This window comes from Balaenoptera acutorostrata, chromosome 19 (assembly GCF_949987535.1).
Source record: "Balaenoptera acutorostrata chromosome 19, mBalAcu1.1, whole genome shotgun sequence".
Lineage (NCBI taxonomy): Eukaryota > Metazoa > Chordata > Mammalia > Artiodactyla > Balaenopteridae > Balaenoptera > Balaenoptera acutorostrata.
In genome coordinates, this window is record NC_080082.1 from 63,523,535 (window position 1) to 63,536,372 (window position 12,838).

At 58.3% G+C, this 12,838-nt stretch overlaps 1 protein-coding gene across 1 annotated transcript; it reads left to right on the forward strand.

Moving 5' to 3' along the window:
• The first annotated feature begins 33 nt into the window (after positions 1-33).
• EPS8L1 (EPS8 like 1) lies at positions 34-12,581 on the forward strand. The gene is made up of 20 exons (XM_057533505.1): positions 34-909; positions 1,713-1,765; positions 3,296-3,336; positions 3,590-3,648; positions 4,210-4,371; positions 4,692-4,841; positions 5,418-5,500; positions 5,877-6,138; positions 6,404-6,530; positions 6,735-6,823; positions 6,919-6,993; positions 7,092-7,240; positions 8,252-8,393; positions 8,500-8,528; positions 10,523-10,652; positions 10,753-10,866; positions 11,074-11,344; positions 11,529-11,703; positions 12,136-12,268; positions 12,357-12,581. Exons 1-20 carry the CDS (start codon positions 808-810, stop codon positions 12,441-12,443), a joined length of 2,433 nt encoding a protein of 810 aa, XP_057389488.1. The 5' UTR covers positions 34-807; the 3' UTR covers positions 12,444-12,581.
• The last annotated feature ends 257 nt before the right edge of the window (positions 12,582-12,838 follow it).

Genomic DNA, 12,838 nt, shown 5'->3' on the forward strand with positions numbered 1-12,838 from the left:
CTCATCTGAGGATATGAGAAGAGCTTTCCAGGCAAAGGGTACAGCAAGTGCAAAGGCCCTGAGGCAGAACAGCATCTGGGTACTCAAGGAGCAAAGGAAGAGATGAGGTAGGGTACCATCACTTAAGGCCTTGTAGAAGGTCTTCTCTTTTATCCAGAGAAATGGGGAGCCACCAAGGGCTTTTGAGAGTGGAGTGACGTAAGCTGATTTAGGTTTCTATGGGGTCCATGCATTGAGACCGGACTGGGGAGGAAGACAGCAGGGAGACCACTCACTGCATGTGTAACTCTGAGCAAGTCTCTGAGCCCTTGTGAGCCTCAGTTTCCTCATCTGCAAAATGGAGACACCCCAACACTCCCTTCACTGGGTTCGGGGAAGAAGCGGTGTGTATAACTCAAGTCAGCGAGGACCATGGCACAGGGGAAGTTCTCGAAAGGAGATTTTTATGCCTGAGGAACCTGTTCATTTTTGTGATGCCCTCGGAGCAGAGTTGGGCATTGAGTCTTAGCTGTCATCGTCATTGGGAATTACTGAGGGACATTTCCAAAGGAGGAGGGAAGGGGAGGGCTGGGGGCCGAGGGCACCGGTGGAGGTAGGAACCCCAGACAGGAGGTGTGCACAGAGCAGGGATGGACACCAGCCCTGGAGATGGAAAGGTGGCTCTGGGTTCAAAGCCCACCCTTCCACATTGACCACGAACAAGCGGCAATCAACTTCGCAGAGGTACCAGGAGAATTCGAAGGGGGTATTTCTGACGCGTGAAGGAGTGTGACATCGAATTACTGTAGTTCTTGTTCTCCTGTTGTGATGGAGACAATAAGTGTTCTGGCTCCCCTGAGGACATCCCAGCAGGCGCCCTGGGTCTGTCAGCCAGCCCCGCCCAGGGGCCACTCCAGCAGGCTGTACCAGGTGAGTGCTCAGGTATGCGGAGGAGGGAGGGCCCTGGGAGTGAGCAGGAAGGAGAGGCCCCTGTCTGGAAGGGAGAGAAGAGCTCAGAGCCTCCCGTCTGACAGAGCTTGAGCAGCAGGTGAGGAGGGGGCCCAGGGAAGAGAGCTGGGTCCTAGCGAGGAGGGGCTGGCGGTGGGGACTCCTGGGTCTGGGGGAGGGGAGCAGGGGGCCCAGACTCCTGGGTCCAGACACAGGAAAGGCTGGGGGAACTAAAGTCTAGTTCTGAAGAGCTAGGGGCTGGAGGTCGGACCCTAACACCTAAGGGAAGACTATGGGGTCGTAGGGGCTGAAGAATTGGATGAATGGTTCTCTGAGGAGATTTGGTGTCAAAACCCTTTAGTTCCAAGGGACAAGGAGCTCTGAGTCTGGACTCCTGGGCCCCTGAGAAGGTGAAAGGCTAGAAGACAGGGAGACAGGATCCCTGGGTAGAGGAAGGAAAATGGAGTACACATAGACTAGGGAGCTGCATGTACGGAGCCCTGAGGAATTGGGGGTGGGGAAGTGTACCAGGTGTGAAGGAGGAGGGGCTGGGGGCCCGGACCCCTGGGTCTGAGGGAGGAGGGTCAGGGGGCCTGGATTCCTGGTCTGAGGGAGGAGGGCCTGCAGGTCTAGATTCCTGGTCTGAGGGACAAGGGCCTGAGGGCCTGGACATCTGGGTCTGAGGGAGGAGGGGCTGGGGGCCCGGATTCCTGGTCTGAGCCGGGAGGGGCAGGAATCATAGGTCCTGCGATCAGGCCAGGCCTCACCTCTTTGCTGGCTCCCAGGGCTCCAGGTGGCAGGAGCTCCCCATTCTCGGCACCATGAACACCAGCACTGGGTAAGGACCCCCGCCCACCAGGTCCCCCGGCCGCCCCACCCTTCCCCCCCCCCACCCTTTCATCCACACCCGCAGGTGGCATTTACAGCAGCCCAGGCCTGGACACTCTGAAGACCACCTGAGCTGCCTCCCTCCTGCTGCCAAGCAGACAGACCTGGGTTCAAATCCAGGAGCTAACTTTCAGCAGTGGTGTGGCCCTGGCCAAAGGACATCACCTCTTCAAGCCTCAGTCCCTCCTCCGTGAAACAGGGACAATTTTGAGAGCTTGATCGGCTAATGCACATACAGGACTTAGCAGAGCATCTGACCAACAGCAGGTGTTCAACTCATGAGAACTGCTAGGCTATCGTTGTTACCTTTTCTTTTTCTTTTTTTGGCTGCGCTGCGTGGCACATGGGATCTTAGTTCCCCAACCAGGGATGGAACCCGGGCCCACGGCACTGAAATCACTGAGTCCTAACCACTGGACCTCCAGGGAATTCCCAGTTGTTATATCTTATTATTAAATATTGACCCTTTGCTAAAAACTCAGGGCTGTTTATAATGAAGGGTCAAGTCTCCTGGAGTGAGCAGGGAGAAGGATAAAGAGAGAAGCATGGGAATAGCTGCACGGGAGATGGAAGGGAATGAGTTCTCCAGCCCAGAGGTAATCAAATTGTGGGGAGATTTGACTGATAAGAGCGGGATGAGGAGCAGAGGTTTGACTAAAAGAGTTTCTCATCCTTCATCTCTCATCTCCGACCCCAACCAAGCTCTGAGCTTCTGTTATTTCTGTGGAAATGGGGACTCGAGAATTCTTCTCAGAGAAAGTGACCTTGAAGAGGAGGTCAAGGGCAAGAGACAGAGAAGGATTTGGCTGAAAAGAACCTGGCCCGTGGGGGTAGGAGGAGAAGAAGATAACTTTCCATCTACTCCCAATACTAATGCTACTGTAAAAAATCCCATTTATTGGGAGTTCCCTGGTGGTCTAGTGGTTAGGATTTCACGCTTTCAGTGCCGTGGCCCAGGTTCAATCCCTGGTCAGGGAACTGAGATCCTGCAAGCCACGCCGCACAGCGCAGCCACACAAAAAAACCCATTTATTGAGCAACTACTGTGTGTTAAGCCCTTTGCATCATCATAATAATGATAATAACAGTTACTAAGGCTGCACAACATTCCAACTGCATCACCTCACTGAATTCGCCCAACAGACCTACCAGACAGACACTATAGGGTAACTAACCCCCGTCTTACGGAAAGGGAAACTGAAGCAGGAGAGATTGTCTCCCACCCGGGGTCTTATGACAAAGCAGTAGCTGACAGGGGATTCGAACCCAGGTCTGTGTGACAGTAGAGACCACACTCGCCACCACCACCCAGTACCACTGCCATACTTGTCTTGTTAAAGTCCAGCTCTGGCCCTGCCCTCCCCTGCTCAAAACCCTCCATGGCTCCCCACTGCCCTCACAAGCTCTGCTTGGCACTCAAAACTCCCATGATCTGCCCCCAATTCCCAAGGCCCCTCTCACCCCTCTTTTCCTTCACTAGCCCAGAAGCTTCTCCCAAACGGAGTGCCAAGTCTATCTATGGTGAGTTGAGGGGCAAGAAAGCCCCGGGCCAAGAGAAACTAGGTCTGAGGGAGGAGGTAACTGAGGACCCAAACTCCTGGATCTGATGGGAGAAGGGTTTGGGGGTCTGGACTCCTTTTCTGAGGGAGGAGGGGCTGGGGGTCTGGACTCCTGGGTCTGGAGGGGAGGGGGCTGGGGGTCTGGACTCCTGAGTCTGAGCAGGAAGGGGCTGGGAGCTGGGTCTCCTGCAGCCATTCTCCTTCTCCCCCCACAGAACAGAGGAAGCGTTACTCCACTGAGGTTATGGCCGATGTTTCCCAATATCCAGTCAATGTGAGTCTGGGGTCTGTGTCGCCACGGGGAGTCTTGCAGGAGGCAAGGCAGGCCTGAGGAGATGGGGGTGTTGAAAGCAGTTGGACCTCCAAGCAGAAAGAACTTGGGAAACTCAGTTTGCTCATCTGCAAAATGGACTTCTTCTGCCTTGCTTCAGATGTGGGTATTCAGTGGAGGAACTCAATTCCACTTGAATCTGCCAACTTTTCCTCTGGACCAACTTCTGTGCTGGATAGTTGGACCACAGGGACAAATCAGATGCAATCCTGGATGAGCAGGGGTCAGACAAGGTCCAGAGGCACCAGCAAAATTGCCAGGTGCTCTAACGGAGGTAGAACTGCTTAGAAGGAACTAGATATAATCCAGACCATTCTCTGCCTTCAAGGGGTCTAGCTGGAGAGCTAGACCCAGGAAAGACACACAAAGGGCACTGGGAGGAGGTGGGGCAGGTGATCAGAGAAGGCTTCCCGGAGGAGGTGTGGTTAGTCGCAGGCTGGAAGGCTGATTCCAGGGGATTCTCAGCCCACCTGGCTTCATCCTGGGACTCGCTGCTTTCTCCAGCACCTGGTGACCTTCTGCCTGGGTGAGGAGGATGGCGTGCACACGGTGGAGGACGCCTCGCGTAAGCTGGCCCTCATGGACAGCCAAGGCCGCGTCTGGGCCCAGGACATGCTGCTGCGCGTGTCTCCCAAACACGTTGCGCTGCTGGACCCAGTCTCCAAGGTGCCACGGGGCACGTGGGTGGAAGGAGCAGCTTGGACTGAGCCGGCCAAGGCATGGAGAGCCCTAGGGACGTCAGGGATCTGAGTGTGAATCTTGATTCCTGCACGTCCTTCCTCTGGAAACTTTGGCAAGGGACCCCCGCCCCCTTTTTGAGCCTCATTAGCCCCATCTATTAAACAGGGGTGTTATCCCTGGCCCCTCAACTTGGGGTGGAGGTTGCCGTGCGCAGTGCCTGTACGTGCTGGCACTGCTGTCACCACTTAGGAGTATCCTTGGCTCAGGGTCTCAGTTTACCCGCTGTCCCACCCTCCACCCCACAGGAGGAGCTGGAGTCGTACCCGCTGAGCGCCATCGTGCGTTGCGACACGGTGATACCGCCGGGCCAGAGCTGCTCACTGCTGCTGCTCGTGTGCCAGGAGCCCGAGCGCACGCAGCCCGACGTGCACTTCTTCCAGGGTCTGCGTCTGGAGGTGAGCGAACCGGGGCCGGGGCCGCAGCCCAGGACAGGGCTGAGACCCTGCGGATTCCGGGGGCGGAGCTGAAACTGGGCGGAGTCCGGAGCCGGACCTCCAACGGGGCGGAGCCTCTAAGACGGGGGGCATGGTGTGCGGCAAAGGCGGGGTCAGGGCCAGCGGAGGGGGCGCGACCTGTAAAGGAATTCTGGGAGGGAGGGGGATTTGAGGACAGATTGAACGTAGGGTCGAGAAGGAACGGGAGGGCAGAATGGAGACGGAGGCTAAGAGCTCGGACAGAACGTGGACAGAACATGGAAGTGAGGGTCTTGGGGAGCAGCCAGAACTAGGATGGGAGTGAGTGTGGTCTAGGGGCGAAGTGCCATCTGGACGGGGCCTCCGTGGTTGGGGGAGTGGCCTAAGGCAGGGACAGTCTAAGGGCCGGGGTGTGAGTTTAGGGCGTGGACGTGCGTGGGCGCAGTGCGTAAGCGATGACTGGACCTGGTCTGGGGCCGAGCTGAGGAATCGATCCGGAGAGCCGCCTGGGCGGGCAGTGGGTGGGTAGGGGTCGTGGCCTGACGGCGTGATTGACAGGCGGAGTTGATCCGAGAGGACATCCAGGGGGCTCTGCACAACTACCGCTCGGGCCGCGGGGAGCGCAGGGCGGCGGCGCTCAGGTAAGGGGGCCGGACTGCAAGCGGGGGAGAAGAGACGACGGGGAGGTCTCTGGGGGGCCGGCTCCCCTCTTTGGGCCTCAGTTTCCCCATCCGAGAAATCGGTGGATACCACTAGCCTAGAGCAGAACGAGTTTTAAATGGAGTCAAACAAACCCTGTACCAAGTGTACTCCCCTCCCGTCGGTTTCTCCTCCCTCTGCCTCAGTTTCCCTCCGGAGAGGTGCGCTCCCATCCCCTATATATCAGATTTCTCCCTACCACTGAGAGCCTAGGTTTGACCCCTTTGGGCCACAGTGTTTCAGATTGAAGGCCCGAATTTCTCCCCTCCCCGGATCCCTCGGTGTGCCCAGCCTCAGTTTCCCCTTCTTCCCCCGCAGGGCCACGCGAAAGGAGCTGCAGTGCCACCCCTCTCCCGCCGCCGAGACCCCGCCCCCGCAGCACCGCCCGACGGTCCGCGCCGCGATCAACACGGCGGAGCCAGCCGCGGGCCGCGGGCGACCCCAGGCGGACCCCATCCCAGAGACTGAAGAGATGCGGAGGCCGGGCCGGGCGGAGGTCTGCAGTAGCGCTGACCCGGCCTCTCGGGACCTGGGCCCCCGGGGCCCAGACCTGGCCAGTCTGCAGGCGGAGCGGGAAGTGGTGAGTGAGGCGGGGCTAGGGCCGGGGCGGGACTGGCTGCAGGTGTGAATCTTCTGTCAGGGGGTGGGGCTTGGTTCTGGGGACTTGGTCAGACTTCTGGGGGTGTGGCCGGTGTGTGTGTGACAGAATGGGGGCAGGGTCAAGCATCAGAGGGCGTGGCCTGGCCTGAATGTGCCTAAGCGCTCTTGGTTTGAGAGGGCTTGGACAGGGGGGATGAGGGTCCGAGATTCAGGGGTCCCACGCATCCCCCTGCTCTGCCCCCCAGGACATCCTGAACCACGTGTTCGACGACGTGGAGACCTTCGTATCAAGGCTGCAGAAGTCTGCCGAGGCCACCCGAGTGCTGGAGCACCGAGAGCGCAGCCGCAGGACCCGGCACCGGGAGGCGGGGGGTGAGGAGGCGCCACAGAGAGGCAATCCTGAACACCCCCTTCCTGGCCACTCCCAAATATCCACCCGCTCCCTTGGGTCTCCCCTTGCGCCCCCTGCCAGTTTCACTCCCTATCGCGATCTCACTGGGTCTCTGCCTCTCTCTTCGACCCTGCCTGACGCTGTCTGCATGTCCCCCATCACCGCGCCTGCCTCTCTACCCACAGAGGGCCTCCTGACGCTGCGGGCCAAGCCGCCCTCAGAGGCTGAGTGCATCGATGTGCTTCAGAAAATCAAGTACGCCTTCAGCTTGCTGGTGAGGACGCGTTCATCCCGGGGCGTCAGGGGGCGAGGGGAATAACAAACCTGACCTGTCCGCGCACTAATACCAGCACCTCCCCGACTCCACAGGGCCGGCTGCGCGGCAACATCGCCAACCCCTCCTCCCCAGAACTGCTGCACTTCCTGTTCGGACCTCTGCAAATGGTGAGACACCCCCGGCCTCAGCCCTCAGGGCTGCCTGCAGCAGGAGGGTTCCACTTCAAGAAGGTCTGATAGCTTGCCCACTCCTGCGCCCCTGCCAGATTGTGGACACCTTGGGCGGCCCCCAGTTTGCGAGCTGCGTGCGGCGGCCGCATCTGACTTCCGAGGCTGTGGCGCTGCTGTGGGACAACGTCACCCAACTTGAAAACACGCTCTGGACCTCGTTGGGGGACTCTTGGACCCGCCCGGGGTAAGGGGCGGGGCTGGGAGGCTGGGGTCGTGGTGATTGGAGAGACAGGCCTGGAAGGCAGGAGGCGTGGTGATTCAGGGGCGGGGCGGGGCGGGGCGGGGGGCTGGGAGCGTGGTGATTGGAGGAACAGGGCTGGGAAGCAGGAGGCGTGGATTTAGGGGTGGGGTTGAGAAGAAGTGGCGGGGCTGTTGGAAAGATGGGGCTAGGAGGGTAGGTTAGCTGTGGGGCTTAGCTAGAGGGTGTCGCCAAAGAAATTGAAGTTCAGGTGGGACTAGGTCAGATGCCACGATCCGATTGGAGGGAAGGTCAGCAGCTTTGCGTGGCGTATGAAACGGTCTGCTGAGCCTCTTTGGTGGTGTGGCAGTGCCCGTGGTTCTCTCCTAGGCAGGCCTATCAACTCCAGGCTCTGTCGTAGTAATTTGTACCCAGGACCTGTCCTCTCAGTCACTCACCTTTCCCCAAGGAGTGTGTTGTTTTTTCTGTTTAAAAAAGTTGCAAAAATAAATCTTAAAGTTAGGTAGTTAGGTTTTTCGTAGCATGATTAAAAAAAAAAAAAAAGACTCCAAAACTCAAACCGGAATAAAAGGCAGGACTTAGAGGAATGGAGTGAGGCTATGCCGAAGGGGCGGGCTTAGGAAACGTTTGGTCTGTGGTTTTGGAAAGGGAGCGCAGTCTTTGCGCTTGGAGGCTGAGAGCTTCAAGGGAGTAAGTGCAGAGCTAGATGCTGGGCTTAGGGGAAAGGGACGGGATGTGTGTAGCTAGAAACATGGTTTGGAATCAGAGGTGAGATTCAGAGGCCAGGGCGGAGCATGAATGGAATCAGGGTATTTACAAATATAGTTGATGTCGTGGATGCAGCTTAGAGGCAGGGGCAGGGCTTGGCAAAAGGGGGTAAGATTAGAATTGTTGGAATAGAACAAGGCTTAAGGGGAGGGGGAAAACTTCATGAAGTTACTGACAGGGAGGTCAGACCAGGATCCCTGAGGATCCCTTGCCCCTCCTTGGCTGCAGGATGGAGCTACCCTCAGAGGAGGGACCCCCATACAGACCTGAGTTCTACAGTGGCTGGGAGCCCCCAGCCACGGACCCACAGGGCCGCGCCTGGGAGGACCCAGTAGAGAAACAGCTACAGCACGAGCGGCGGCGCCAGCAGGTGAGGCTAAGGCTTAAGCTCCCCCAGGTGACACAGGGGGGCCGTGACTCGGAATTCTGGGGCGCAGGCCTGGCCCCAGCTGATCTACTGCTCTCGTCTCCTGCAGCAAAGCGCTCCTCAGGTCGCTGTCAATGGGTGAGTGTCAATGGGTGAGTCGGGCCAGTTGGGGTCAAGGAGGGGTGCGTCCTGGGGGCTCCCAGTGCTGACTCCGCTTCCCCTTTTTTCTTTTTCCTTTTGTCTTCCCGGCTGTTCGAAGGTGGGTGAGGTGGCAATGAGGCAGGGGCCGGGGCTGGGAGAGGGGGGAGGATCAACGAGGGAGGGAGTGGGGCCCAGACTTCTGGGTTCAAGGGAGGAGGGAACTGGAGGCCCAGATTCCAGGGTCTAAGGGAGGAGGGTGCTGGGAGTGGGTAAAGTCTGAGAGGGACCCCTAGATCCCCAAAGGTCTGGAAGAAGGCAGTTTGGTTTCCCAGGGCCTGGGAAGCTCCCTGCCTGGGTCCCTATTTGGACAGAGTCCTGGGTGTTGGAGAGAAGAGGCTGGGGAATTAGATATTGGGTTTTGAAGAAGAGCTCAAGTCTGGTGCTTGGGACCTTGGAGACCCAGGGAAGTAGGCTTGGGACTTAAAGGGCCAAGGGACAAGTTTCTGGGAAAGTTAGGAAGTGGTAGTATCTCTGGGCTCCTGAGAGAGGTAAAGGCTGGGAGGCTGGACCCTTGCTTTCCCAAGGCTCTAGAGCAATTGTCTCAGTCCCTGCTGGGTGTCACACTGGGACCTTTTAAGCGTTAAAAGGTCGAGGAAATTAAAGCTTGAGATCTGGACTCCTAGGTCTCTGGAGGAGGAAAGAACTGGGGGTGCAAATTCATAGTTCCAACAAGCAATGGCGGTGCAGACTCTTGGGTCCCGGGGGAAGAAGGGCCTAGAGGAGCTAGGATTCCTTGGGCAAGTCGCGGGGCAGATGGGAGGGAAACTGCGTGGGATGAGAAGACAACAAAGCAGCAGGTCTGGAGGAGCAGACGGGGGTCTGGGTGAGGGCTCGGGCAGAGAGTCTCAGCAGAGACGGCGGCGTGCTGGGAGCTGGCGCCGGCCCCACACAGGGGGTGCCTCGGCCCTGAAGACTCCCCTCTCCCTTGCACAGGTAGGCCTGATCTGGGCTAAGGTGCCTTTTACTGGGTTGTCAGAGCTAAAAGTCTGCTCCCCCTCCCCCCAGCTGCCTGGTCTAGCGGACCCCCCCTCTCGGTGCGCTTCTGAATCTTGAGCTTGACACCCACAGTTTTTTTTTTTTTTTTTTACACCCACAGCTTTTAACTCACCTTTTTTTTTTTGCGCTTCAAGTTCTTTGCAGGGGGCAGGAGGGGAATGGAAATAATAATAATCCCTCCCTGAAAGAGGGAGAAGTCTGTGAGGTTGTACAGGCTAGCAGTTAGGAGCTCAGGGTCATGGGAGCACTCAGGTTCACGTCCAGCTGTGTGCAAGTAGAATGGAATTACTCAGGACGTGAGCTCTGGGGCCAGCCTGCCCGGGTCCCAGTCTGACTACACCTCTTTCTTGCTCTGTGACCTTTACATCACCGTGTCACTTTATATCACTGTTCCTTTCCTGTAAAATGGAGATAATAATTGGGTCTCTGGAGGGAGGAAGGAACTAGGGGATCCAAACTCATGATTCTACCAAGTGTTGTCTCTAGCATCAAATCAGCTAATATATGTAGCAGACTTTGAACAGTGTCTGGCATGTAATAAGTGCTATATAAGTGTTAACTATTGTTTTTATTATGCTTATGAGTTATCATTATGCATAAGTCCAGTACACAGTAGATGCTCAATAAATAACAGCTGTCTCTAGCTGTGTAATCTGGAGAGAGTCATTTTATTTCTCTGAGCCTGAATGTTCTCACCTATAAAATGGAGCTGATGCTAGTACTCATATCAGTGCTTACTGCATGGTACCAGGCACATAAGGAGCACAATATATCCAAACCGGTATTCCAATTTCAAACCTCCGTTAACAGTATTAACCTGCCTCCCCTGCCTCGACCCCTGCTTGGCTTTAACCCCAGCTCACACCAACACCCTACAGTCCAGAGCAGTGGAGCTGGCTGCCTCCTTACCCCCCAACCCTTCCCCTTCTCCTCAGTCACCAAGACCAGGAACCAGAAGCTGAGCCCCAGGGGCTGGAGCCGGCGGGCAAGTGGGTCCTATGTAATTATGACTTCCAGGCGCGCAATAGCAGCGAGCTGCCCGTCAAGCAGTGGGACATACTGGAGGTCAGAGGAGTGGGGGACGGGGTCGGGGGCTGGGGGGCTGGAGTCCACCCAGCCCTAGCTACAGACACAGCCTCTGAACCCTCCCCTGTACCTCTTCCAGGTCCTGGATGACCAGCGCAAGTGGTGGAAGGTTCGGGACCAGAGGGGACAGGAGGGATATGTACCCTATAATATCCTGACACCCCACCCGGGGCCGCGTGGGGGCCGCAGCCTGGTGAGCCAGGGCAGACTCCTGGGTCTTGAGGGAAGAGGGGCTAGGGGTCAGATCCTGCGTCCTGGGAACAAGAGGCGCGGGGGATAAGGGGTCAAAGTCACTGGCAGGGGAAGTGGCTGAGGATTCGGAAATTCACCTCCAGGCGAAGGGGACTGGGACTCAGTCCTCTTTGTGATCCAGGTGCTCTCCTCTTTTTCCCCTCTCTAGGAGAGTAGCACTCCCTTTCCCCCTCCACCACCAGTGTCAGCCCCGGCTCCGGCTCCCCCTCCACCACCAGCGCCGGCCGTGGCTCCGGCTCTCCCTCCCCCACCAGCCTCGGCCCCGGCTCCTCCCCCCCCGCCCCCTCCCCCACCAGCGCCGGCCCTGGCTCCGGCTCCCGGTCCCCGACCAGCGCGGACCCAGGCTCCGGCTCCGTCTCGGTCTCGGTCTCCCAGGGACAGCTGCGAGAGCCTCAACAACTTGGACTCCAGCAAGAAGGGTGAGTGGTGGGGGCACCCCTTCGAGGGAGCGGTCCTTGTCCTCGCTTTCCAGGCAGAGAAACCGAGGCTCAGAAAGATTAAACAGACTCCCGACCCATCACGAGGACGCTGGAGGTCCCCGACCCTCTGAACCCAGGGCCCGTCGCCCTGAGTCCGCCCTCCCTCCCGGTTTCCCGCCTGCAGAGAAATTCTCCCAGATGCTCAGTATCAACGAGGAGCTGCAGGCACGCCTGGCCCAGGGCCTCGTGGGCCCCAGCCGCGCAGCCCCGGGGCCCCGCACCCCGGAGCCGCAGCTCAGCCCGCGCTCCAACGCTTCGGAGGTCCGCGCCTGGCTGCAGGGCAAGGGCTTTAGTTCAGGGTGAGTTTGGCAGGTGCCGGCTAGGGGATCCGGAGATACCGGCGCTAGAGGCGGAGCGCTCCGATTGGCCCAGAGCGGGCACGGCAGACCACGGGAGACTAGGATTGGTCCAAAACGGGGGTCTGTCTGATAGCAACTATGACTGTCAGGCTGTGATTGGCATGTTTTTCCAGGCTCCGATTGGAGTCTCCAGGGAAGCCCCGCCTCCCTTGGAAGGCAGCCCCTCCCCACCACCACCACCACCACGGCGCGCTATGATTGGTGGATGGGGATTCAGGAGCCATCAGCAGCGGCCGCCCCCCGGCTTGAGAGCTAGAATGCTGCTCAGATTGGACAAAGGGCTAAGCGGGCGTAAAGTGGTTGGTGGGGCTGAGGAGGCTTGAGCCGTGATTGGCCAACAGGCCTGACTGTGCCCTGGATGCCCCTGCTCAGGACCGTGGCGGCGCTAGGCGCACTGAGCGGCGCGCAGCTATTCTCGCTGCAGAAAGAGAAGTTCCGGGCGCTGAGCCCCGAGGAGGGGGCGCGCGTGTACAGCCAGATCACAGTGCAGCGCTCGCTGCTGGAGGTGAGGCAGGCGCTCGTCCCCGAGCCCGGACGGGGGAGGGCGCTGAGGGCTCTGCCTCCAACGTCCTGATTTTCCACCCCTGCTCCAGGACAAAGAGAAAGTGTCAGAGCTGGAAGCGGTAATGAAGAAGCAAAAAAAGAGGCTGGAAGACGAGGTGGAAACGGAAGTCATTTGATCCTTCCCCGCCCCTCTGCTAAGTTTCCAGGCAGCAGCCCCGCGGGAGAACGGACTCTGCAGACTGCCCCCACCAACGGAAGTAGATCCCTCCAGGGATCGCCGACCTGTTCCAGCCTTGGTCTTACCCCGTCCGGTTAGATAAAGCGGCCCGCCCATAATGGAGTCTCCTGAGAAGTGCTCTCGGATTGGCCGAGAACGGGCATTGAGACAATTTAGGGCAAGTGCTTGCGCTCGGGAGCCCTGCGTATTGTGATAATGCTGCCCAGTCTATAAATAGCCTCCTCTTAGCAGGCGGTGTCAACTGCTGTCCCTTCTCTACCCGGGTACCAGGGGCCAGGAACCTGCCCCTCACCCCAGCAACAGCCTCACAGGAAAGGAATCTAGCAGATGTCC

What these genes read in the sequence shown, in the direction of transcription:
- EPS8L1 (XM_057533505.1), top strand. Translation starts at nt 808, where the DNA reads ATGGAGACAATAAGTGTTCTGGCTCCCCTGAGGACATCCCAGCAGGCG. An exon ending in TGTTCGGACCTCTGCAAATG is followed by an intron (nt 6,994 to 7,091) that starts GTGAGACACCCC and finishes CGCCCCTGCCAG; the next exon opens with ATTGTGGACACCTTGGGCGG. An exon ending in AGCAGTGGGACATACTGGAG is followed by an intron (nt 10,653 to 10,752) that starts GTCAGAGGAGTG and finishes TACCTCTTCCAG; the next exon opens with GTCCTGGATGACCAGCGCAA.